Raw genomic sequence first — 27,448 nt, 5'->3', positions numbered from 1 at the left:
AAGAAGTATGTATTTATTTATAAATCAAAAAAGTCCAAAAAAGAAATCCAAGAATTAAATCATATACAGCTTATTAAAGAACATTAATACAATATAGCAGTGTTTTCCTGAAAGAAAACTGTTGCTAAACACTTTCCTTTGGAATACAATCAACCAATTATATGGTTACCATCAAGACATGTTTTCATTCACGGTACCAACCCATACAACTCAAGACCCTTACGGTGAAAAGCATAAAGAGCTGTGCATAAATACTTAAGCATCAGCTGGGCAATAAAACTAGAAATATCTTTGCAAACAATGTATTTAAGCCATGCAAAATACCTTTTAAGATTGTACCTCTTTGAGTAGTATACTATTTATCTTTGAAACTTTAGCTGTACAAAAAAGAAAATCATTACACCTTCTACAGCAATTCATTCTAATTTATCATTAAAAAAAACAGGTATAAAAAAGGAACATTGAATTGTCAGCAAAAAGGTACGCAAATTTATACAGAACAGATTTCTAGATTCTCAAAGTGTACATACAGCATTAATAGTAAATTATTTTTAATTTTCATCACCACCACCACCACAATACACATACTGTACTTAACACCAACAGAACTGGAATTCATTTTCAATCAGGAGCAGAATTTCTTATATAGGATAGTTCTGAACTTGTTGGTAAACTGTAACCGTGTGAGATATTGTATCAGATCAAGTAAAACATAGACTGAGGGAACAGCAGTGAGCTTGATATGAAGGTGTTTTTAAAAACAAAAAACTGATGACAGTAAGTATAAACCTTTTACATGTAATTATAAAACACATCTTTCATACAATTGCATACTTACCATAAAAAACGGCGTATAAGTCGCCCCCCTCTCCCCCTTTTTTTGAGAACAATTTCAGGAAAAAAGGCCTATAGGTCATACCAGTGTACAAGTCATTCCCCCCTTTTTAGAACCCCCTAAAAACACCTAGAAAATAGACTTATACAAAAGGTTTTTACAGTATTTGTAAGCTTTGGTCATAATTTGGGATTTTAAAAGTACAATGCTAAAATAAAGACTGAAATTGAACAAACTGACATTGTTTTACTGTTGCACAGCAAGCAGTGCTCCAAGCTAGGTAGGAAATGCTCATGTAGCTTTCCAATGCATATTGTACATTATTTTAAACAATCCCACTACCAATACTCATTTACAAAAAACAATAAAGTTGATAGCAAAAAGGCACACCAAAAAAAAACTCATTCAACCATTGTCTGTGCTTGACAGTTGAGAGTTAACAATAATGAAGCTTCTAAGTATTAGCAGGCTTGTCTGTAGACAAGAACAGAAGCATCTTACAATAGTAACACATTTTGAATGGGTGGGTTATTATGGGAGATTACAGTAGCAAAATCAGTGTTAGATTAAATGTTCATCAAATACCAAAACCCCAAATCACTCCAGCCTGTGTAAAATAGTCCATATTTTGTAAACACTGAATCATTTCGGTCTGATTGCAAGAGGTTCTCTTAAAAGCCCAACTAGTTAGTCCTCATCATGTCTTCATTTATTTGTGCAAATTTGTGCCAATGTTCTGAATTTTGGTCCCAATGTATTTAAAAATTCTATTCCATTGTCATCATTTAGGTCACTGCAGCACCCCACAGATCCACCAAATGAGCCTCTGCCTTCAAAGCCATAAACGTGCCTAATGTCTTCGGCAAACCTGTCCTTGTGTTCTGTGACAAAGCCATTCAGTTTCTGTAAAGTTAACAAAAAACATTTAGTTTTTTTTTCTTCTTTCTTTAAATTAAAAAAAAAAAGTATAAATAAAAATGGACTTCAAAATGAAAAATCTCTGTACAAGGTTCATACAAGTATTATACAAATCACTTTTGAGAGTATAAAAAGCCCATAATGGTTTAAAGAGCAACTTGGTACGCAAATACAGTGTAAAATGATTATGTTAACAAATGTATTATTCTTGTTTCGATTACTTTCATACTTCATTTTCTGAGTCTTCGCATCGTGGTGACTTTTTAAAGCGTATTTAGCTGCCAGAACTCTTTAAAATCAATCTTATATAAAATCGATGATCTTTCATGTCATATCTTGGCCATCAAATCACCAATCTTGTGGGTTTTTTTGTGTGGGTCATAGCCATGACTACGGGCCACATCTCCATATAATTGGTTTAGAGCTGGGGTGGGTGGGACATACAATATTATGTCACTCTTGTCAATTTAAAACGTCTGTGTCTCCGGTTGAACAAGTCCAGGAGTGCTGATCTACAAGATGTTTGAAAAGCAAGTACTTCGACTAACTAGCTGTTTTGTTATTTAAGTAATTTTTTTTTTTTTTTTTTTTTAACTTTATATCTGCTTTTAAAAAAAAAAAAGTGTTTTTTTTTTTTTGTTTGTGTGTGCGCACGCAGGAGATTACTTTGATAAATAGACAAGACTAACTACTGTACCAACATTATTAAATTATATACGTATTTGTTTTCCTTTTTTTGAAAACGTTTCTCCTCAGGAAGTAGACAGAGGCAAAACTAAATACCTGCATCTGATGCCAAACTAGCGGTAGAGTGATTTTTATTATTATAAGCTATGTATTTTATTATTATTAGTTTATGTTTTCTATGTTTTCTTTGTTTCTGTTTGTGTATTTATATATGTGTTTGTAAAAGGAAGGAGTCATTATTTAGCTGGAGTCTATTATTTATTATTAGTTTACTTTGTTTCTATGTGTGTGTGAAAGGATGGAGTATAATTATTTAGCTGTATTAGTTATTTAAGTATGTATTTTATTATAATTAAAAATCTTGCTATCAGTTTTGTCAAGTTCTTTTATAATTAAAAAATTGGGTGGTATTTCTAAATTATTGTGAATTCTATACTGATAAAATAAATATACTTTTATTAAAAACAGGGTAACATTGTTTCCAGTTTTTGGAAAGTTTTTTACAGCTGGTCTGTTTGCCATTTCAGAGGTTTTTCATAAAATAACTTGTGTCTGCAACTTTACAAGCTATTTCATTTCTGAATTGCGCAGCTCGTATACACTAATTTGTTTTCTATATCGCTTGGAAAGAGGTCGAAATTGGCAGTTTAAAATATTATTTATTACACATTTTTCAATATTTTTGGGAGGCGTGGTTTATATGAAAAAAAAACCTAAAAAAACATAATACATTCCACAACAATACATTATAACATTGGAAACAGCTACTTATGCCTTTCTGTAGATATACTGGGTTTTAATTTTTGGTTTAAAGTTACTAAAACTACAAGTACTAAAACACAAAAGTGGTCATATTCATGCCCATATACAGTCATTCTGCTCAGGTAGCAATGTGTTAAGTCAGGGGTACTTTGTTTAGGTTATTAATTACTTCCTTCAGCAGATGACTTAAGAGTGATTTTGTTTCTACAGCCCTTACCTGATCAATCATCAAGCCATTTGTTCTCCAAATACTGGTAATATTTTGATCTGCATAATGCTGAAATCCACCTCCAAACTGTTGTCCATAGTTAGTTTGGAAGGTGCTGTTGGTGGCAGAGAGGAATGAGCTAGGATCATTCTGCATACCATCCCCCAGAGTTTCACTACCATAGATATTATTAACATTCTGGAAGTCAGAGAGCCTAATATCTTGCAAACCACTTCCAGACTGCTCTAGAAATTGTGTTTCCTGTTGATGAGCGGCTTGTTGTGCAGACATCTTGAAATTTGGAGCCTGTTAATATAAAAATAAAGACTTTTCAGACTTTAAAATATATAGTAATGTAATATAGAAAACTACTCAATCTGATTATGACAAAGCAGGTGCAAGTCATTCAATTGTGTTTTGTCTGTTGTATTTTTCTGTTGTGTTTTGTCCTAAAAGATATGTTCTGTGGCATTTAAACAAGTGCAGAAAATGTCCTCTCACAAGGAAGGCCAGATCTGTAAAATAGCCTCTTGACCAAAAAAACAGCATTTACAAAAGTAATAATGCACTTCCTTAAATGTACAATACTCTTATTTAAAGTTTGTATTAATCAAACTTTGAACATGTGTAAAAATACATTACTACAGTTAGTGGTGTATATTTGGTGTACCAATTTTAAACTTACCATTACTTCTTCACCTGGTCCCTCTGTATTAGATTTGATCAGCACTGCCTCAGCTCCATTATCAATGTCTAGTTTTTCTTTCTTCTTCCCACAGAAACAGGTTAACAAAATACCTGATTAGGCAAAATGTATTTAATGTAATGCAAACATCCTTTTATTTTAGTTCCTGTGTAGTGTTAAATATACTTCAGATTTTTACTCTTAAGCACACATTTACTGTTCCTATTTAATACAACAAAACACCATCATTTTACTGGAGATGTTCTTTACAAGCTGAGCAGATAAATACACGGATAAAAACAGAATTATATCAGGTTGGGATGGATTATAAACTGATTTATGACTGCTGTTACATTATTATTATACAACAACCAGTTACTAGTCTTCCATTGCTTTCTACGGAGATCAACCATTCTGTTATTGCTCAATAATAGAAGAGACGACTAATTAAATGTTCTAAAGCCACTGCTTACAGATTAAATGTTCACATGGATGCTCTAGCCCTGCTCTCAAAGTTAACTCTTTTAGTGGAGCTCAATATAATAGGGTAACAGTGATAATGATATTGCTGTGGCAAATTATTTATCTTTACAGTTTAGAAACAAAATGTACCCAAATACAATATAATCTGATAATATTCTGCATTATAATTAGGTATTATGTCTTAAAGTAACATAAGCTGATACATATTTATTTTAAAGTTCACCACATGTTGACGTAGATACATCATTCTCAATATCACTAGCTATCATTGATTAAAATACAATTACAGTTTGCAGCTCCAGCGTTGCAAATGCAGACGTGCAAGATGGATGTTGACAAATTCACATGCAAAGGGAAACATAACCATTAAAATAACTATGTTGCGTTACGGTTTGCGGTCTGGAAATTTGCTCTCCGGTAGATGTAATGCTAGGATGGTTCAACATTTTGCGTGTCTTAAAGCAACATTTAAAATATATAATAAAGTATAATACTTACAGAGCAGCAATAATAAAGCTATAGCTAACAGCAATGCCACGATCCCCCATACTCCAAGTGCAGTTGAGGTCTGGCTTGCGACACACTGCCCACTGATGCATTTGCAGATTCTGATTGTTACGATCTGTTGTTCACCTTTGCCTTGTTGATCACGAATAATCACAGGGACATTGTAAGTACCAGTAGGTAGTTCTGTTGCTTGTTCAAGGTGTATGGAGGTGGCTAAAAGAAAACAATAAATAAATAAATGTTGGAAGAAAGCATTTTTTGAGAAAGTTTGTTCAATCAGACCAAAAGACCATTTTTGAATAAAGGCAAGAGTAAGTTTGGTACCAATAGAATATCTATAAATTATAGTGTATACAAACTTGAAAACCAAAATATCAAAAACCCTGTCATCTTCACTTAATATTTTCTGTGCCCATCAACTATGCGCTACTTATTCTATGTACTGTTGTTAATTCCATAAACCCACAATGGGTTTAGATCAAAATGACTGCGCTGAGTGAGCTAGACGACTGAACATTATATACATTTTTTCAACTTCGTCAGACACATATTGTTTGGTGTACTGATGCCTTGCTATCTTGGAATATTTTTATCTACATACATATGCTGTGCATCAACATATCACTCGAAATGTTTTGATAGTTTTACATGTTTTTAATATATTTTACCAAATCTCTCACACTTTACTGTGTTTTCACTACGGTTTACCACACTGTGCTATGCTTTTAAACTTTATTAAGGGATGTGAGCATCTACCCAATCCATAGGCTTTTAAAGGTTCTCACATGTAATAAAATTATTATTTGCATACCTTTTTCATTTGTAATCTTCCAATTTCTATCACGGTCCTTTGGGAAGCCAAATACAAAAGGAGATGACAAAGGCTCGGCATCTTTATCCTGTGCTTCAACCTTTACATATCCTAACCGTCCATACTGCTCACAAATCACCAAGTCTTTATTGGTGATGACAGGGTTGTTATCATTTTCATCTTCTAAATATATCATTACTGTGCCAGTGCCTGTTTTTGAACCTAAAGCAATCAAGAACAAAAGTTAAGTTCTGTAGCTTTGTCTTAAAAGGTGTAGTAATCGCAGTCTTAAAATCATTACAGAAGTCCACATCAGTACCCAAGTTATAAAATACAATAGCTCTGATAATATTGTGCTATACATCAATTACTCAGTATGTGAAATAGCTTTAACAATTGTCTGTAGTAAGTTAAGCTACAACAGACACACTCATATTATATACGGAATATTTGGAAGTTTAGAACGGATTATTTGAATCGAGGATTTGAAAATATTACAAGGATATCAAGTGGTTTACTTACTCTGGTCGACAGCAATGACTGTGATATTGTACATGCCGTTCGTCACAAATGATGACTCACGATCCATGTTGTTAGCTACTAGGAGTTTGCCAGTGGTTTCTTCGATTTGTACCCATGATGCAGGGTCTGATATTTTATAATATCTGTTAAACCATAAACACCAAAAATTAAAAATAGTTTTACCCTAAACTTACAATAAATAAATAAATAAAATACACATTTCGCTGTGGTGAAAGCATAAATTAAAAACTGAGGCTTACTTTCCTAGAGCAAAAGATATTAAAAACCCAATGCAAATCATATTACATTTAATAATTTCAATAATAAAAATCAAGATAACATTGGCTGTACAGAATATTTTTCAGTTTCAGTAACATCAGGACACTTCTCAGGACACATTAAATACAACCAGTGCACCACAAATTTAAACCAGGATTAATAAATCTTGGATTAAGCAGGTAATCCTAGATTTTTGATTAGCAATCAGTCATTATTTAGCAAATGCAAAAGCAAACAAACAAACAAAAAAAAAGATGCGTTCAAGCATAAGAAAACATTACATTATATTAATTGTACTTATTATATTCTATTTATCTACTCAGGTGATGTTTTAAATTAATTAATCAACAAGTGACAACATAGGCTCCACATGCAGCCTGTGGCTTTCTGACAACCCTTGACCCGATCTCTAGTTATGCTGAACGGGTTGTCCTGCAATAGCTTTGTTTTACTTTGCGTAAACTTTAAAATATTTTATTGCTCCTGATTATGATGTTTCAGGCAAAAAAGCTACAAAGTTATTGAAGATATTAATTTATTGGATTCATTTATTAATTACTGTTAACTTAAAGCCTCTAAAGTTTGTTAGACACTGGTACATGCAGGGGTTAAAAGGTACCGATTCATATTATAAAAGGAAGAGGGACAGAATTTCTTCTACCATATTCCACAGACCGTGATTTACTAACTACATAGCAAGGGACTTGCACTACCAGAAAAGTACTGTATCAGTTTTTGCTTTACATTTTTATTCTGAACCCATAGAAGAAATATATGAATGACTTAAAATATAAATATAATTTAACAAAAAAAAAATATTTAGATGAATTATGTGGATGAAAAAAATAAATAGATTTTCCTTACTTTATACCAACACTGCTTTTAGTTTCTGGGTCAAATGCTTTGTAGGTCCCAATAAGTGTTCCGTTTGGCTCGTTTTCTTTAAAGCGAATAAAATAATTTGGTGTTTCGAATTCTGGGCCCTCGTCCACATTTACCACACTAACATCCACTGGAATGGTGGCCCAAGTGCTTTTGGTGCCAACCAGTTTTGCTTCATTCTCAGCTGCCACCTCCAACTTCACAGTTGTATTTTTCTCATAGTCGAATGGCTGTAAAACAAGTTTAAAATAAACAAACAATTGTCATACAACATTACTTTTAAACAATTTTCAAAAGACAGGGAAAGATGTATCTAGGTTTTTACACCAAAACTGAACGTATGTTTCCTTTTTGTAAAGGAAAAATGTAACATTTAATACAAAAATCCTATACTTATTTAAAAGTCAGCAAATGTAAAATACTTCATAGCTGTTAAGATTAGTGTTGTAGAGTATTACCATATTGTGACTTAAAATGCAGCTCTTCCACATACATGTTTCTGAGTCAATATCAAAGCATAATAGAACATGGGGAGTTTAAGTTTCAGTTTCAAAAGACACCATGAACAACCAGACCAACGTAAGAAATGCACCCTAGAAAAGTGCAGTTATAGGTTACAGATCAGCTTCAAGTGCAAGCAATACCCCTTTCACACAGACAAGTTATGATGGGTCCGAACCGGCACTGATGCTGCATTTTTGTCTCTGTTGTAGAGGGCAGTGCAGTCAAACCAGGTTATTGCTGGATGTAATATACAATGTTTAAACTTGTTTGAGAAAGTTGCAAGTTAATGTTTTTTTCTCCCCCCATCCCCCAATCTATTGGTCAAAGTAGACAAATGCAGCTTTGTGAAGCTAAGATGTAAAAATTCCTTTGCACAATCACAAACAGATCTCTGCAAACAGACAATTGTGGACACTGACATGAACCAGTTCTGTTCCCCCTAGAGAATGCATAGCGGCAGACAATACAAAGAAACTTTCAGCGAACTGTCAATCATAAGCTGTGGGCAAGGCGAAGGAGTGGCCAGAAAGAGGTCAGAAATGGAAGTGCATAAAAAACAAATGTTCTGAAAGAGTTCAGAAAATGGTCAGAAAGAGACAGAGACATAGGTCTCTTGAGAGAGTTTTCCCATGACATCACTTTCATTAAGAGCACTCCCTCTGGACTTGTGACCGTGTTGTGTTTGTGTCTTGTTTAGTGTCTGTTATTTCAGGACTGAACCCTGTGGTTTACCTGCGCGACACACTGTGTTGTGTAGAGCCAGACACTTATTTCTGATTGCAAAACAAGCAGCCCAGCCAAATAAGAGCTGTTTAACTGAACTGTGTTGTTTCAAATCATTCGAGCACTACATCACTTCTACACTGCAGACCACTTTGTCACAATTGTGTTATATGACAAATAAAAGGCTGTTTTGAGTGGGAACTTATCTTTAACAATTTTGAGTCCCGCCATTTCTCTTCCCCTTTAATGCACCCGACATGTAAGTGTATTGAAAAATAATTATTCTGCTTACCTTAATAACATACAGAAGTCCTTCATTTGTGACAGGGTCGGTTTCAATTCTAAAATTTCCATTTTCATTACCCTTTTTTATAACAAACTTAGCTTTCCAATTAGATGTATTAACCAAATCCTTGTCATCCACTGGAATTCGTAAAATGAGAACATCTTTCTTATTTTCTTCAACTTTCGCTTCATACTGTAAAGAAATAAGTACCAGTAACAATCATTATCCTCCATTGCAGTAAATACATAATTTGAAATATAAATATTTTTAAAAAGTAGATCACTATGGCCCATATCCACCACATACGTCCTTGGAAAAATGTATGTGTTAAGTAAAAATGTGTGACATACTTGCAAATTATGTATTATGTATATACCGTGCAGTACTGTAAATAGACAGACAGGTAACCTCTTATGTCTACAGATTCTCATATGCCAAATTTCAGTTTCTTTCCAATTGGACAGACGCTCTTTCTCGTTTACAGATCGCACAATTCAGATGTCTGAGGTCCCTCGTATGGAGGGCAATCGGTTCGGCCTCACCTCAGCGAGGGTGGTTCTCTGAGTAGTCAAGGGGAAACCCCTATTCTATTACTAAATCACATGCACTTAGCATTTATTCTAGTAATCCTTTTATACACGCCTGGCTCCTGCCTTGTTTATAATAAGCTCACACTTCATGTGCAGGGTGTTTCATTATTCTCAGTAGCCAGAACATCTCTGCTCAGTTTTACAGTCCTCTCACCCAAACTGCACACAATTACAACTCTTATACAATAAGAAACACTCAAAGGTATTCAGGTATACTGGTATGGTGACCTAAAGCATGCCACTGGAGTTCCTGAATATGTTTGCTTAAATGTCAAGCTTTTTTTTTTTTTTTTTATAAAGTTAAAAACTTAAGGAAAACTGTAGTTCCACATCTTGTGGACAGGGGGAGACAAAAGCTGGTGAATCCCCCACTTATTCAGAAAGAAACCCTTAGGGGGTCCTTCCAACAGTCCCCTAGGCATGTTACATTGACTATTGCATAACACTATCTATTTACTCAGGTTTCAGCTTACTTTTTTGGCTTTGAATGTAGGTGGATTGTCATTTATGTCTGTTAATACAATCCTAACAGTTCCTGTATTCGACAGTCCATAATGTTGGCCTTTACAATCCTTGGCTTCTATTGTAAGTTCATAGGTGTCTTTCGTCTGAAACGAAAAAAAAAACCACACAATTTTAATTGATCAGCCAGAGTTATTTAATTTTTTGTAAACACTACCATAACAAAGTACATTGCGCCTAGATGCTTAGTAATGAGTAGTACAGGTCTTCCAGGGTAGAAGTGTAAATTTATTTAACATCATAAAATAAATATTGAATTGGGACAATCACTACCATATAAACATTTTGTAGAATAAATGTAAAAGTAATAATGATAAATAAATGAAGATCACAATGAACTCACCTCTCTATCCAATACAGTAGATGCTGTAAAAATAACTCCTGTTTCTGACTGAATACTGAACAGGTCAGTGTTGGAAATAATTCTGTAAGCTATTTGCGTAAAAAGTGAACCAGGCTCATCTCGGTCTGTGGCATTTACTTGTCCTACAATAGCACCTGCATTTGAAAACAAAACAGGTTCAAGAAACCTTATAATCCCCAGAATTTAAATGTAGATTATAACAGGAACTAACAGCAGTTGATTTAAATGATAACCTTTAGTATTGCGCAAGGTAATGTTGTTGCACTATTGCACAATCATCCTGTGATGTTTCTCAAGAGTCTTTTTCACTGCTTTAAAAGTTCAAAAGGAATTACACAATATGATTAACATAATGTTACAGTACTTCACAATGTTACACATAACAGAGCTCCACCCAACTCACACTTGCTTCCCAAAGGAAACTATGTGAAGTTTAATTGTGTGTAAAGGAGAGAGGAAACCAAGTACTAAAGGGGAGATCAAAAAGTACTCCCATCTAAAGTATGGGGCAGTGAAAGGGTAATTATCGTTACCAGAAAAATAACATCTGGAAAGCAAAAGTGAATGCACAACTCAACTGACCTTTAAAAATCACACATAGCATCAACAAAACACTTAAATTGGCTCTAAGCAGACTACAGAGCATCTGTTAAACCACAAAAAGCTTTTTCCATTGCACATGGACATATTACAGAGAAGTTGCCAAACTAAGTTCCATATGCAACGTTCCAGAAAAAAGCATCAAAAACAGGTCAAGATATGGAATTAATATTAACTGGCTACTTAAGAAAGACGTCTATGGAGAAGACATGCTAAGAAACAAACACAAATGCCTAAATGTTCCCAAATTTACATTGAAAAAATGTACTTTTACTGGAATATTGTTGTATTTTTTTAAGATGCAAAATACTTAATACAGATTTAAAAAATGTATTTAGATACTTGTTAATACTACGTTTTGCATTGATCGTAAAAAAATATTAGCACAGGTTTTAGTAATATATTTTCTTCAAGCAGAAATCAAATGAAATAACTCACCAATTTCAGAGTGTTCAGGTACAGAGAGAGTAATAACACCATCAGGAAATTCAGGGCGATTATCATTTTCATCTTCAACTTTAATAGTTATATCAAGATCCTGATCTCTCTTAATGCCATCGCTTGTTTTTGCTTCTGCAAAGAACTAAAAATAAAAAAAAGTTAGCTAATGCTGTTTTTATTGCTTTTGAACATTGTTAAACAAAGCACAACTTAAAGATATAATTAATAATAATAATAATAATAATAATAAAATAAATTTAGATAAGGCCCTGGTGATAAGACATTGACTGGAGAGAAAAATCCAGGGACAAAGTATCTTTTTCTATAACTGACTACACCCGTTTAGCCACTAGATGTCTCTGTTTCTCCATGAAGTAGTTTTTTTTTTTTTTCCCTTTCACAAAAAAGCAACATTGAATTGTACATTAACACAGTTTATAATGTGAAATCTAGAAGTCTCAACTGTTCTCACTTTATAGGTGGCTTGCTGTTAAAGGTACTTGCTGTTTTGTGCTGCCGTAATTTCAGTAACATGAGAAGCCACCTGTTTTAAAGTTTTATGAAAAGTTGCTGTATTATTTTTTGCATCTAATTGTATTAATTTTATAGAGAAGTCTTCAAACCCTTTGTTGTCTAAAGAAAATCCATGGTACAATATTTGGTAAGAATTTCTACTACATTTGAGGATGGCCCTGCAGTATGTGATTCTCTCTCTCTCTCTCTCTCTCTCTTATGAACCTCAATAAAAACTAAACAAATGAAAAGCTAACTAACGAGGTAGGGGTAGGAATGTAAAACTGAATGCTGGTAAATAAACAACCTTCCCTCTCCCTCTCTCTCTCTGTCAGTGCGCGTGCACAGAGTGTTCACGATGTGCCCTTCAGGCTGTGACAGACACAGACTTACTTTGTACTCAGCAATTTGTTCACGGTCCACAGCTTTGTGTACTTTCAACATTCCAGTTTCTGGCACCACAGAGAACAAACCTATGGGCGGTAGGTCCACTCCCTGACCATAGATTTTATAAATGATATTGTATTTCTGTGAACTGTCAGATTGGATCTGTAAAAAAAAAAAAAAAAAAATTAATTATGAAAGTTAGATTCCTAAATAGGATTCAAAAGGACCCAAAGTCATAAAAAGTCTTCAAATCACAGTAAAGACCACATTTGCAAAGCACTGAACACCATTCTACATTAACACCTTTTTCTTAATATTGGAGGCTGAATTTTCTTTGCCTCTCATTCTTTGCTTAAAGAATAAGTAGCAGGGTTCTAAAAATTATATTGTTACACATCCCCACGTTGATTTTTCTTTTCATTGTTAACATCCTGACAACTTTTTACACTTACACCTTTAACCCTTTGCGGTCCATTTATTCAGCGCCTGTGAGGCGCATGAGGTCCAATTAATTTTTTTTATTATAAGCAATTTTATTCAAAAGTAAAACAGGTTTAAAAGGCACTGCGTATCAACAGGACACTCAATACTGCATTTCCAGCCCTGCCCTCACCCTTTGTTTGCTGCATTTATCACATACCTCTTCATAGTCGTGCATACTGATAAATCATCTCCTGATCACTTGTTTCAACATGTTTTATTTAATGCTATCCAAGTTATTATTTCATTAATATAACATCTCAAAAAGCTTGGCATATGTCTGCGATATTCTTTGAGCACTGGATGCGGAAGCAGCCATCTCGTTTATGTCCGTGTTTTGTCTGTGGTGACTAGTCTATGGGCCTCATGCACTAAACTGAACAAAAATATAAACGCAACCTGTGAAGTGTTGGTCCCATGTTTCATGAGCTGAAATAAAAGATCCCAGAAATTTTCCACACATCCCTGTTAGTGAGCATTTCTCCTATGCCAAGATAATCCATTCACCTGACAGGTGTGGCATATCAAGAACCTGATTAAACAGCATGATCATTATACAGGTGCACCTTGTGCTGGGGACAATAAAAGGCCACTCTAAATGTGCAGTTTTGTCACACAACACAGTGCCACAGATGTCTCAAGTTTTGAGGGAGCGTGCAATTGGCATGCTGACTGCAGGAATGTCCACCACAGCTGTTGCCAGAGAATTGGTCATTTCTCAACCATAAGCCGCCTCCAACGTCGTTTTGGCAGTACGTCCAACCGGCCTCACAACCGCAAGACCACGTGTAACCATGCCAGCGCAGGATCTCCACATCCGGCTTCTTCACCTGCAGAATCGTCTGAGACCAGCCACCCGGACAGCTGATGAAACTGTGGGTTTACACAACCGAAGTATTTCTGTCAAAAACCGTCTCAGGGAAGCTCATCTGCATGCTCGTCGTCCTCACCAGGGTCTTGAGTTGACTGCAGTTTGGCGTAGTAACCGACTTCAGTGGGCAAATGCTCCCCTTCGATGGCCACTGGCACGCTGGAGAAGTGTGCTCTTCACAGATGAATCCCGATTTCAACTGTACCGGGCAGATAGCAGACAGTGTGTATGGCGTCGTGTGGGCGGTTATGGTATGGGCAGGCATTAGCTACGGACAACTAACACAATTGCATTTTATCGATGGCAATTTGAGTGCACAGAGATACCGTGACGAGATCCTGAGGCCCATTGTCGTGCCATTCATCCGCTGCCATCACCTTGTGTTTCAGCATGATAATGCACGGCCCCATGTCGCAAGGATCTGTATACAATTCCTGAAAGCTGAAAATGTCCCAGTTCTTCCAGAGCCTGCATACTCACCAGACATGTCACCCATTGAGCATGTTCGGGATGCCCTGGATCAACGTGTACGACAGCGTGTTCCAGTTACCGCCAATATCCAGCAACTTCGAACAGTCATTGAAGAGGAGTGGGACAACATTCCACAGGCCACAATCAACAGCCTGATCAACTCTATGCGAAGGACATGTGTCGTGCTGCATTAGGCAAATGGTGGTCACACCAGATACTGACTGGTTTTCTGATCCACGTCCCTAATCACAATATAAATAGAGCAGACCACAAGCAGTGATGTGTGGGAAACATGATAAAAGCCTATATCTGCTAAATGCGTATACCAGTATATCTGGTACTGTATATAATTTTTTCCCAGGATAAACGATTGCCTGTGTTCCACAGAACACTACAAATCAAATGTCAAATATAGGCTTCATAGGATGTATTTCGTTGGTTTTGTGGATTAAGGCCAATATTTTAACACACAGTGTTGTAATACTGTACTAACATGATTCTGAAAATGCAATTTACCAAAAAATGACTGCATGTGAACTGTATTTCATAATCATTTCCTTTATTCCAATTCCATGCATCTTGCTTTCTCAATGCAAGATGCACTGTAGGAACAGACAGTGCTGTATAAAATCCTAAGATTTCCCATTATGACGTTGTACTGCCGAAATGGCCAAGAGACAACTCTTTTAGCACATGAATTACACTGAATTATTTCGGCCGTGAAAACATTAGCATTTGTGAGTACTGCACAAATTGTGGCTAGCCTGTTCAGCAAATCAAAATCGCCGGATATGTAGCTGGAAGGTTAAAGTTTCTTAAAAGAAACTGAAAATACACTGCAATCCCTTTAAAAGAAACATTTATATTTAGCCAACATTTCGGTACTGGAGTACCTTCAAAATAAACCAGAGGGGGATAAAGGTGAACAAACAAATATTTGTTTTCAGTTCATTATTTTCTATTTCTCCTCTTTGACCGTCTCAAAGCAAGACATTTCCTGTTATTATGCAGAATTCGGTATCCCTGCATGATACCATGCCTGTGCAGATGCAGTTTTTCAAAGCTGGACTTGGATGTGTGAAATTCCTGTGCCTGAGTCCCGCGGTGTTTTCTCAAACACTACCACCGAGTTCTGCTGTAGTTTGCAACAAATAACAAAACAAGACCAAACTAATTCTGTAGCAAAATAAAACAGCATATTTAATACCACTGATTTTCTACAGTACGCTCAGTCTCCTGCATTGCTCAATACACGAAACACTTGATTAAAAGTAACCTTATAAAACTGTATCTTTTAAAACACATATACATTTTATTACATGTAAATACTGTTCAGAAACATTAAGCGTTCACTTATAGCGATCTTGATCTACACAAGCATCAAACCTAAGGGGATACAGAAATCCACGTAACACCGGGCCACCTCCCCTCATCCTACGGAGACCCACTGAAGATGTAGCTGGTGATGGCTGCTGCCTTCTTGGTCGCTGTTATTCTGACAAAGTGAGAGCCGGAGTACCTGTCCTTTGGAGTGCCCATATGCTAAAATAAAGGGTGTGTAATGCATGAAGCATTTCGCGTGCTATGATGACTGGCAAATGAATCATTTACCTCGCCTTAGTCGTGCATATTATTATATTAGTGAATAGAGCAGTCAGGTCTTCCTTTTTGCGAGCAGTATGGGTTTCTCTTACCATGCAGTATTTAAGTAATTTACCAAAAGTAATTTGCATGAGGCCCTATGTGTATTGGTCAAATCCGGCCCAATTTTTTCGACTTCTCTCAGCTCCTATCGGTCTTACTCGGCCATTGAAAGGTTTTCTCAATTTCTTCTTGAGATCAAATGTCTAGAGACCTGTGCTTGGCGTCTGTTTGATGATGTCAGACAGGGTCCAACATCAGACTGGAAAGGGAAAATTGTAATGTTAGCTACGGATCCTAGGATCCGCCCCTAGGATCCATAGCAAACAGCTACTGGTTAGAATGCAGAGTAAACTTACCAAGTCTTCCATTTGTTGTAACTGCAATGCTATAATAATGCAGGTGACAGACTGGATAAAGCAGGACAGTCAAAAACAAAAATGCTACGACAGGTTTGAAATTGCTTCTTGCTGAATTTCCTGAAATGCATGGCAAATCGCAATGCTGAAAAAACAGTATGTGACTTGAAACAAAAAAGAAAGATGAGCTGATAGAGGAGGAATGTGTTTATGGCCCGATGTAGATAACATTTTGTTTGAATGGAGTACTTGAATGACTTTAACACAGACAATAACTTGTTCTACATGTCAGTGCATGGTTCTGGTTAACAAAACAAAATGAATGTATTCGTACAGCTGGAAATTTAATGCAATTATACTACACCACATGCAACATTAATATGTTTTGCTTACTGGTTATTAGATGGAGAATTTAAGTTTATTGTTTTTTTATATTGATGCGAGCAGCACTGTTTAATACTTTTCTTTTAAATTTGAATTAATACAATGTGTAAAAGCCAATGCAGCTGGAGCTATTGTTCAAGTACATTTTTGGAAAGAAATGTTCTGTAAAACAAAGATGATATGTTCTTGAACTTGTTTTGGTACTTGATAAGCTAAAATAAAATAGGTCAACACAGATGTTGTGGGAATAACGAGGGCAAATAAGGGTTATTTCGAAACTAAACCTGTATATCTATTTATCAGTGATGATCATGTAGGAAAAAAAAATAGGTTGTAAAAAAAGTATTAAAAACACAAAAATAAGTTTTTCCTAAAATTGAAGTCTCAAAAAGTGGGGAGCGACTTTTACACTAGTGTGACCTATACAGTGATTTTTTTGCAGTACTCAATGTCTAGTGTAAAACTTCCAGAGTGTTCTGTGGTTTTTTTAACTTGTTTTGTTTTAACCACTATTTACAATTCATAAAATGTCTTCCAACTTGCTTAAAAAGGAATAAGCTTTATTCACAGACCAAAAATGAAAAATACAAATACAGTCATATGTGCAGATTACAGTACCTGTTGAATTTCTTTTGGAAATGGTGTCAACTCATTCTCTCTAATGGAAAAAGGTAGTGGTCTCCATCGTCTTTTGGAGCGCCTCAGGGTTACCTCTCTCTTTACCTTAAGAAAAGAGAAAAAGAGAAGAATACTATTACACATATATATATATATATATATATATATATATATATATATATATAAAGGTGGCATAATCTATAGGGCATGTCACAATGGATTGAATGGTTTGTAAATTGATATGTCCAGAGGTTACAAATAACGCGGCACTGAAATGGTTAAAGTTCACTGAACACCACCGGTAATGGAACTATGTCATAGCATGTGGTCTGCATTTTGCTACTAGTTTTTTTATGCAGTAGCATGTTTTTGATGCCTTAAGCTGCAGTTTATATGACCAACCCTGTGTGAACACATACATAATTACCGGTATTAGTTTTTTTTTTTTTTGTTTTGTTTTTAACACATACATAATTACTATCTTTCATAAAGCGGGAAACCATTGCTAATAGATCCTCACGATTTGTAGATGACTGAGGTTTGTACCGGCCCTTGTAAGTACGTGCGATGCCCACCATGCAAATCGTATTGGACAGTGGAGTACAAATACCTACAGTACTACAGAACAATGTGGATACAATTTCAAAAGGTATGAAGTTTATTTTATAGATCAAAAGTAAAACTGTTAAAAGCCATTAAGATTTATATGATAACAGGCAATGATCTAACAGGATATTAAGTTGATTTAGTGTCTATAAAATGCAAATTTAAATCTGTCAGAGAATGATGAATAATGGTAACCTTGGTTTCACCCATGCTAAAAATGAACACAGGTACATTCACATATCTATTTTTCTTAATAAGAGATTAATATAATATTATCTTATGGTGTCTGTCTTGCATAAGCGTTTTTATTTTAGTAAATACAACACATTTTCACAGAACATCAATCCATGAAAGAGTTGAATAGCAAATTACAATGCACAAGAACTGAGAATGGATTTTGTCTTTCATGCAAACATATATAACACTTACAACTCTTTACGAACAATCTTTTTCTTTTACATTACATTTAGACCTTTCGGCATTTAAAAAAGAATGGACAATGAAACAGGTAAACATTGGTTAAAAACAACTCTCCTACCCATCTTCCACAATATAAACTTGTAAAAACTGGTATACATAAAAAAAAAAAAAAAAGTTGAACAGCAACATTAACAGTAATAACATCAATAAAACAAAACGCAGCTTGTGACACCAGTAAAAAGCATTTACACGCCTGAAACCATGCTAGGCCAAATGAAGGAATTGTGGACAGTCACCTCTACTGAAATGAGCTTTGTACATCCAAACAGAAAAACTCCCTTTTCACAAACACATTTTTAAAATGAATAAAGTCTGCTTTGATTGTAGTAAATGCAGACGTATATTTCTAAGTTGGCAGCAGACAGTGCGGATCATTCCGGATGTTGCAGAAAATGTAAGTGTGTGTAGCAATAACAAACCAGCCCAGCGTTTAATAAGCACAGCGCTCTCTCATGGCTACCCCGTAACATATCTTAGAAGTTATTGAACGGTGTGTTCGGATCGAACAGTTTCACAATAGCAGGAAAGAAATCAGTGTATTAAAACAATTGCTTTAAGCGAGTTTTGCACATGTTAAATTTATATATATATATATATATATATATATATATATATATATATATATATATATATTATATATTTTTTTTTTTTATTTAATTACTACTGCTGTATTTTTATAATGATGTTACTGGCACTTGTTTTGAATCTTGGGGAGTCCTTCATCCTGTTGTGGATTGAAAAAGGCTGAAGACAATGATAATGAGGCGGAGATCTCTCTCTCTCTCCCTCGTTAGATAGAAATAGATGGCACCGTCAAACTATAAAACTTACACACAGTGTGACATAAGTGATATTCTTTGAGCGCTGGATGCAGAAGCAGCTATCTCCTTTGTTTATGTCCGTGTTATCTATGTGGTGCATGGGTCTATCAGATAAGCCCCTTTTTTTTCAACTTCATTCGTCTCCTTTCGGTTGAAAGGTTTTCCCTGCTTTTTCCAGAGAAAAAAACGACTAGAGACCTGTGCTTTACATCTTTTTGATGATGTCGGACAGGATCCAACATCGGACTAGAAAGGAAAAAATGTAATGTTGGAACTGGTCCGACATAGGACCGCAAAGGGCTAAGACAATAACTCAAAGCGTATTGTTTATATGCAGCTGTTACTTCAAAAACCATATGACCTCAGTGAAGTATGAGGACAATGTCATGGTTGCCAATACATTTATAACTGAAAATACAAAGTAGCTAAGTTATACAGGTTGAGTTTTTGATACTGTTGTGGTGGCATCTTTACAAAAAAAACCTGCCAGGACTTAAAATGTTCAGTGAAGTGGTAACTCTGGAGGCAGAATCTTTTGTGTATTTACACTAAAGAAATGTGGGTCATTTTGGTTTCTACATTCATTCCCAGGCCTTGCTTAAAGCTAAAACTACAGCTTTTAATAGGACATAGTTACTGATGTGCAGGAGCTACTATATAGAAAACACAAATTCTTAATGCACTACAAAATCACTCCATCCTACTGTACAACTATAAAAAACACAGCTGATGTATTAGCTTAAAACTTACAATGAAATCCACTGACCTACCTTATTGTGTTCAACTGACAATGTGACATCTATTTTCCACTTCTGGAGAGATTGTTGGTCTTGAAGCCATATTAAAAAAGCCCTTTCTCCAGAACGTATCCTGGTTGAATGTACTGCATAGAGGAGGCCATCTTGTTGAATGGCAAAGTCTGGATCACTGGTAGTAAGTTCCAAGAGTGTGGTGTTTAAGCAGTGCTGCAAGTTAACTATTCAAAATACAAAAAAGGGGAAAAAAAAATAAAAAAATAAAAAAATTATATATAATATATATATATATATATATATATATATAGATTATATATATATACTATATTATATATTATACACTATCATACATGTATATATATATACATGTGTGTTATGTATTGATTGTGATATATATATATTATAGATATATATATTATATATTATATATATATATATATATATATATATATATATAAATGATATATATAATATATAGATATATATTAGATATTCTTAACATGCATTACAATTGTTCCAGTCCGAGGACTTCTCTTGTGCACAGCCTTCTTTAACTCATTCCAAAGATTCTCAATCTGATTTAGATCTGGACTTTGACAAGGCCATTCCAGAACCTTCAACACCATGACATGAAATGAAAACGCAGTACCATGCCGTATGTGTGTACATCAAGTTTCTCCTTCTAGTCTATGGTCTATATATATATATATATATATAATATATACACACACACACACACACATACAGTGCCAGTCAAAAGTTTGAGTACACATGCTGGTTTTTTTCATAACTGACAATGTTTTACGTTGTATACGTATCTGTAAATACTTGAAAATGAAAACACATGTTACAATATACAAAACAAAACATAAGAAGTATCAAATCAGTGCTCAAGAAAATTTAAAATTGTCTCTAAATCTTAGCTTCCTCAAACTAGCCACCCTTTGTCTTAATAACAGCCTCACAAACACAAGGCATTTGGTTAACAAGTTTCAGGAGGAAATCACCTGACATGTCTTCCCAGCTCTTCTGCAGCAATTCCCAGAGATGTAGGGCACTTGCGGGTAGCTTTGCTTTGACTTCTGTCCAGTTCATCCCATATAAATTCTATGGGATTGAGGTCTAGAGACTGGGCAAGCCAGGTCATTAGATTAAGTTGTCCTTCACTTTCCTTCTTCGCCAGATAGTTCTTGCACAACTTTGAGATGTGTTTCGGGTCACTATCTTGCTGAAGAATGAAGGACTGCCCAACGAGCCATAATCCTGATGGAATGGCATGCCTCTGAAGTATGCTGTGATAGCTATGCTGGTTGAGCTTGCCATGGACTTGGTAAAGATCACCAACTCTGTCACCAGCAAAGCAACCCCAGACCATGACACTGCCTCCTCCATGCTTGACAGTGGGAACCACACATGCAGAACTTATGCGCTCACCCTCTCTGCATCTTACAAATACACTGCGGTTGGACCAAAATATTTCAAAGTTTGACTCATCTGTCCATAAGACCGACTTCCACTCATCCATCATCCAGTTTCTGTGTTTTTTGGCCCAGGCAAGTCTCTTCCTCTTATTCTGCACTCTTAACAATAGTTTCTTTGCAGCAATTCTTCCAGTTAGGCCAGCTTGACACAATCTCCTCTGAACAGTTGATGTTGAAACATCTGTAGTTCTAGTAGCATTTAGCTGAGCTTGTATTTCAGCATCAGTTAAAAATCGCTGGTTTCACAGACTTGTGACTCAAATGAACTTGTTCTCTGATTCGGAGTTCACCCTTGGCCTGCCTGACCTTGTTCGGTGCTCATGAGTGCCAGTTTCTTCAAATCATTTGATGGTCTTGGCCACAGCAGTTACAGACACTTGCAAATTTCTTGCGATTTGTCTTAAAGATTGACCTTCATTTCTTAAAGTAATCTTTTTTTTCTTTGCTTAACTGAGCGTATTTTGCCATTTTCTGCTCCCTTACATTCTGGAATGACAAACTTGTGCCTATGCTACCTATATTTATAGTAATCATGGACCCTCATCTGTTAACAATAATTGGTGACAAAAGGTTAATTAGGTAACATACTAGTTAACTCAGAGAACATCTAACAAAGACACATTTATACTTAGGCCAGTGTTCTAACAGAGAGTTATACACATTTCAGACTTAACTGACTTGGGCTTCAGACTGAAATCCCCTTGCTTTGGATGACCATTTCATTGAAATTGACAAGATTTACACTTTCATTTAAAAATTACATTTTTGAATGCAATTCACTTATGATTATTATCAGCTTATATAAGTACACGTATCAATGAAATATTAAAGTGTTTATAGACACGTTTATACAGTTAAAAGCATAGATAATCATGAAAAACCTGGTTTCAAGCAGGTGTACTCAAACTTTTGACTGGTAGTGTGTGTGTGTGTATATATATATATATATTACATTTTTTGTTTTATTATTAGTTTTACTTGTTTAATTGTAGTTTATATAGTTTTTAGTGAAAGCTAAACTTGGCAACATGTGGTCAGAGACTGCTACAAAAATGAAAACAAAAGAAGACGCAAGAAAAATGCATAATGTTTGCAAAGGCAACTCCGGGTTCTGTTGTATTGAACATTTCAATAAATGGCACAGAGCAAGTTGATAATGACACACATTTTGATAATTACTATTTACTGATTATTTCTGTTATTAGCAGCATTTTTGTTTTCATTGTTAAAAAAAAAAACGTCTCTCTTTAGTGAACATGGGTATGTAGTACACAGGAGCATAAAGGGTTAATGAAAAACAATTTGTATTTTATTCATCACAGGTTAATATTTTGTAGCAATTACAGGTTTGAAAACATTATTATTATTATTTTCAAAATCTGGTACCTGGAAAAGGGTTTCATTTTTACATCTGGAGTTGAAGTGGTTAACCATTCTGAAGTAGATTTTGATGTGTGCTTTGGTTTTTGTCATGTTGGAATATCCAGTTGCGCTTTAAATCAAGTTTTGTAGTGGAGGATTTCAGACAGTTGGCCAATATCTTTTAATATGCTATGGAATCCATTTTACCATGTATTGTAGCTTAATTTCCTGTGCCATTTAAGGAAAAACAGCCCCATAAAAAGATATTCCATGCTTGTCAGTAGGTATGGTGTTATTTTCTTTGTACGCCTCACCAGACTTTCTCCAAATGTAACCATTGTATTTTCCACTGTATTTAATGTCTTATGCATTATTTATTTTACTGTATTTATTATGCATTTCTCTGTGTTTAAAGTATTATGGATTATCTTGTTGTTACTGCATCTTGCAAAGTGCTTTCTGATGGTGATCCATTATGAAAGGCACTATATCAAATAGATTGATTGACTGACTGACTAACAGCATGACCAAATAGCTTGATTTGTGTTACATCACTCCACAAAACTCATATCCACCATTCAAATGTTGTTTTGCAAACTTTAAGCGATTGTCCTTGTGATGGCTTTTTCCTTAGCCTGCGACCTTCACCATGCAATACTCGGCCTGTGATTGAAATGGAAACCCCATTCCCACTTGCAGACAATTCACTTTGAATATCTTTGGCAGTCAATCACAGATTGTTATTAACCTTCCTCACCATTCTTCTACTTGTTCTTGGTGAAAGAACCTTTCTTCCAGACAGGGGGAGCGTTGTGACAGTACCACGTGTCTGGTAGTTCTTGATAATGCTTAGAAATCTTCTGTATCCTTCTCCAGCTTTATGGAAATAAATATTTTTCTGCCTAAGGTCTTCAACTAACTCTTTACTGTGTCCCATATTGACTTATTAGTAATACCTCCGATCATCCTATGCCTAACCCTTTTATACCCTCCAAGGATGATTACCTACAAAACAGCATTTTGTTGTAGTCTTTTCTAAAATTAGGTTCTGCACTATCATATGGAAATTTCACCTTGTAGACAATAATATCACAGCATCAAAGGGTATGAATCCGTTTTAATTAGAATTTTTGCAAAAAATTCTTGCAACTTTTTTCCTCACCTACAAAAGCAAAACTTTTGCTACAAAAGATTCCCTAAAATTCTTTGTTTTCAAGAAATTTCTAGAAATTCTAAAATTTCCATTGGTGTATGTAAACTTTTGACTACAACTGTCTGTGTGTGTGTGTGTGTGTGTAATATATATGGTATAAACCACGACAGGCAGTTTGGTTCCCATATATATACCACACAAGCTGTGATGATCGGTGGAGTTTCAAATTACACGAAGTAAGGAGAGCAGCTGCGATGGAAACTGAAGCCGTGTCGAAGTGAGTTTGTGAACTCGCTCTATGCAAAGCACACATTCCCATATATATACCACACACAGCTGTGATGATCGTGGAGTTTTCAAATTACACGAAGTAATGAGAGCAGCTGCGATGGAAACTGAAGCCGTGTCGAAGTGAGTTTGTGAACTCGCTCTATGCAAAGCACACATATTCCAGTACGTTTTCATCTTTTTGGATCTCAAAATATGTTTTTGTTAGTTGATCGTACACTATCAATTGTTTAACTAAATTATCCAATAAAAAAGCCTCACGATTTTGTTTTTTTTTTTGTTTTTTTTTTCAGAGGTGGTTATTTTTCCAAGCCATGTTTTTTTTTTTTTTTTTTTTTTTTTTTTATCTATATGAAACTTTTTGGGGGATGTACACAAAAGATTTAAATGCTATTCTTTCTACACAGCTGACGAAGGGCTTTTGTCCAAAACGTCCTGAAATAAGACAATAATTTAAACACTTTGTGCACATTAAAAAACATTTTTAAAAAACTTAGCATTTTTCCATTTTTGTACACTGCAAATGAAATCCATTAATTTGGACACCAAAAATTCAAGATCTCTGCAAATCCATTAATTTGGACTCCAGAAATTCAAGATCACTGCAAACCCATGAATCAAGTTAAGTATGATACTGTACCCAGTACTCTTGCAAACTTGATAGCTACTGACTGCAGATCCATTAACATTTTAGCTTTGGTTTATTTCAATAACAACATTTACTTTTTAAACTATATTATTTACAAATATGGAGGACACAAAAAGCCACATATTTCTTCATAATTCCAGACATTTACCAGTACAAACATATTTTACATAGTGCCCTTCACGCCATGACAGCTCAGAGCACTGAACAAAGTAAGGACCTAGCTTCGGTAAATCGTAAGATTAATCGGTAAATGTCCAAAAGCAGTATATTTCTTCATAATTCCAGACATTTACCACCTTAGTAAAATGCTTACAGTTACTGGTAAAAATTTAAAATTAACAAGGCTCACTTTTATCGTAACATATAGACCATACAACACAACCAAAGTCCAATGTTGAATTGGTAATATTTTTGATATACTGTAGCTTACCTGCTGAGATTATGTATCCAGCCTTTAACTCCTCAGGCACTGCTGCCTCCACCTTATGAACACATGCTTTGACGGATATGGTGGACACCTTAAAAATACAATTATAACATGCTTACATCCATTTACATACCACCAAAGGGTTGCAAATTGTTTACTGTATGGGAGAAATGTAATGACTGCCTTAACTTACCACACATTCCTTTAAAAATTAGTTTGTATTTATATTGTAAAGCAAAAAAGTGACACTACTCAGTGTTTTTGCCCAAGTGAGAGTTAGGTGAGGAGACAGTCTATCTTTATGATTAACACAGATCAATCTGTAATGATCAGTAATCAAACCGAATGAATTGAATTCACATGCCCTGTGAGGAAGCCCCAATTTGTCATTTATAGGTTAAAAACATGAAATGCCAAATACATTATATATTATATATATCAAAACAGGAATAAACATATCTGTAGAAAATTATTGCAAATTGCTATTTAAAACACACACACACACACACACACACACACACTATTAAAAATAAAGCCACAATTAATACCTGTTGAAAAGAGTTTCAGCGCAAACCAGTGCCAGGTTTTGCACAGCGACGGTGTTTGAGATGTTTCTTTAGTAGCTTTTTTGTTTTGTTTTGTATTTTTCTCTCCTTGCAAAATGAATTTTAATCTATATATTACAGCCGATTAACAACAAAACACCACCAGGCCAACATGGTAAAGTGATGTAGAAGTTATAAGGTAAAGGTAATGCTTCGGCATAAATATGCACCCTCGAGGCATACATTTTAATGCCGAGTTCTGATTTTAGATTTTGCAATAATATTGTAGATTTCGAAAATTATTTATGTAATGTTTTTGTTATTTAGTTTGTGTTGACTCAAACATATTGTAAAATCCCGAGGGTAAACAGTTTAGAGCTCAGGCAGGACACGATTTAAACGTTACAGTCTTGGCGATTACTGCAGTCTGTTTCGTATGAAGAGACGCATAATTTGCAAATGGATTATCAGTAAATTTTATGTAAAATGTATGTATTAGTAACACCAGAACCATACTTTTTTAACAGCATACTTTAACAGTAGCATGCTACGGCAACATTATTTATTTATTTATTATCTTAAAGTTCACGTACACTACCAGTCGAGTATAATAATATTAATTTTAAAAAGGTAAAGCGCTGTTCTTATTTTCTACAACATAACAGAGATAAACTTCAAACAACTGTGAAACGTTTTCACTGACTCAATCAATAAAACAATGCAACATAAAGTAACTTTACATGTATTTTAAGATGTGTTCAAATGTAACTAGTTTATCGATTCGTCACATTAAATCAGACTGTGTAATGTATATACAAACACATGTAACAACGCAAAACCGATATATGCACAAGGGCATTACAAAAACACTGAAATGATTAAAATAATAACAGTAATAATAATAATAATAAATAAATAAAATAATAATTTTAAAAAGCTTACCATAAACGAGAACCCCAGGAGAAAATAATGAGTTTTAAAACTTGCCATATTGTTCCTGCTGTAAAAAAATAAAGCCCCTTTTTCTCTCACCAATAAAACACACTACATAAATGCCGTTGGTTTTGAACATGCTCGGTGGGGTGGGGTGGGGTGCAGCCGAAGGAGGAGGTTTTAACCCTAGTAACAGTTTCACCTACACCACTGCAGGGTGGAACAGATCCGTTCAATGACTAATTCAGCCATTGAGGCAAACTTCCTGCACAGATTAGATTTCTCATGACGCGTCTGTTCTTCGCTGAGTGCTGCTGTTTATTTCACTCCACCCAGACCATCTCCATGGAAACATGCAGGGCATGTGGTACGTAGTACTGTTCTTTTTAAAAGTGGATCTTAGGTGTTTATTGTCTCATTTTTACGATTAATAATATGTATATTGTTTATGTAAAATAAAATAAAAATTAAAAAAATGACTATTTGATCCTTTTCACCATATTGTAAGTGCCGTATAATTATTGAGACATTATTTTATCCGAAGTGGCACAAGAGGAATATATATTATTTAATTGATTTTACCAAGGTAGTATGTATCTATGTCATTTTCCAGAC

The 27,448-nt window shown here is 35.0% G+C and overlaps 1 protein-coding gene across 1 annotated transcript; it reads right to left on the bottom strand.

Annotated features, from left to right (window-relative positions):
• Window positions 1-27,101, bottom strand: LOC121313486 (desmocollin-3-like). Its single transcript, XM_041246090.1, has 16 exons — window positions 26,843-27,101; window positions 25,359-25,446; window positions 20,011-20,216; window positions 17,334-17,438; window positions 12,516-12,671; window positions 11,607-11,751; window positions 10,548-10,702; window positions 10,156-10,290; window positions 9,099-9,284; window positions 7,562-7,809; window positions 6,419-6,561; window positions 5,897-6,118; window positions 5,077-5,298; window positions 4,096-4,208; window positions 3,420-3,716; window positions 1-1,738 (listed from the first exon to the last, which is right to left on the bottom strand). The coding sequence occupies exons 1-16, from the start codon at window positions 26,888-26,890 to the stop codon at window positions 1,541-1,543; spliced, it is 2,667 nt and encodes an 888-aa protein (XP_041102024.1). The 5' UTR covers window positions 26,891-27,101; the 3' UTR covers window positions 1-1,540.
• Window positions 27,102-27,448: the final 347 nt, after the last annotated feature.

The sequence above is a fragment of the Polyodon spathula genome, chromosome 3 (assembly GCF_017654505.1).
Source record: "Polyodon spathula isolate WHYD16114869_AA chromosome 3, ASM1765450v1, whole genome shotgun sequence".
NCBI lineage: Eukaryota > Metazoa > Chordata > Actinopteri > Acipenseriformes > Polyodontidae > Polyodon > Polyodon spathula.
The sequence above is the reverse complement of the archived record's forward strand: the minus strand, read 5'-3'. Positions and strand labels throughout refer to the sequence as shown.

What these genes read in the sequence shown, in the direction of transcription:
- LOC121313486 (XM_041246090.1), bottom strand. Translation starts at nt 26,890, where the DNA reads ATGGCAAGTTTTAAAACTCATTATTTTCTCCTGGGGTTCTCGTTTATG. An exon ending in TTCCAAAAGAAATTCAACAG is followed by an intron (nt 12,672 to 17,333) that starts GTACTGTAATCT and finishes TTTTTTTTACAG; the next exon opens with ATCCAATCTGACAGTTCACA. An exon ending in GAAGATTACAAATGAAAAAG is followed by an intron (nt 5,299 to 5,896) that starts GTATGCAAATAA and finishes GTTTTCTTTTAG; the next exon opens with CCACCTCCATACACCTTGAA.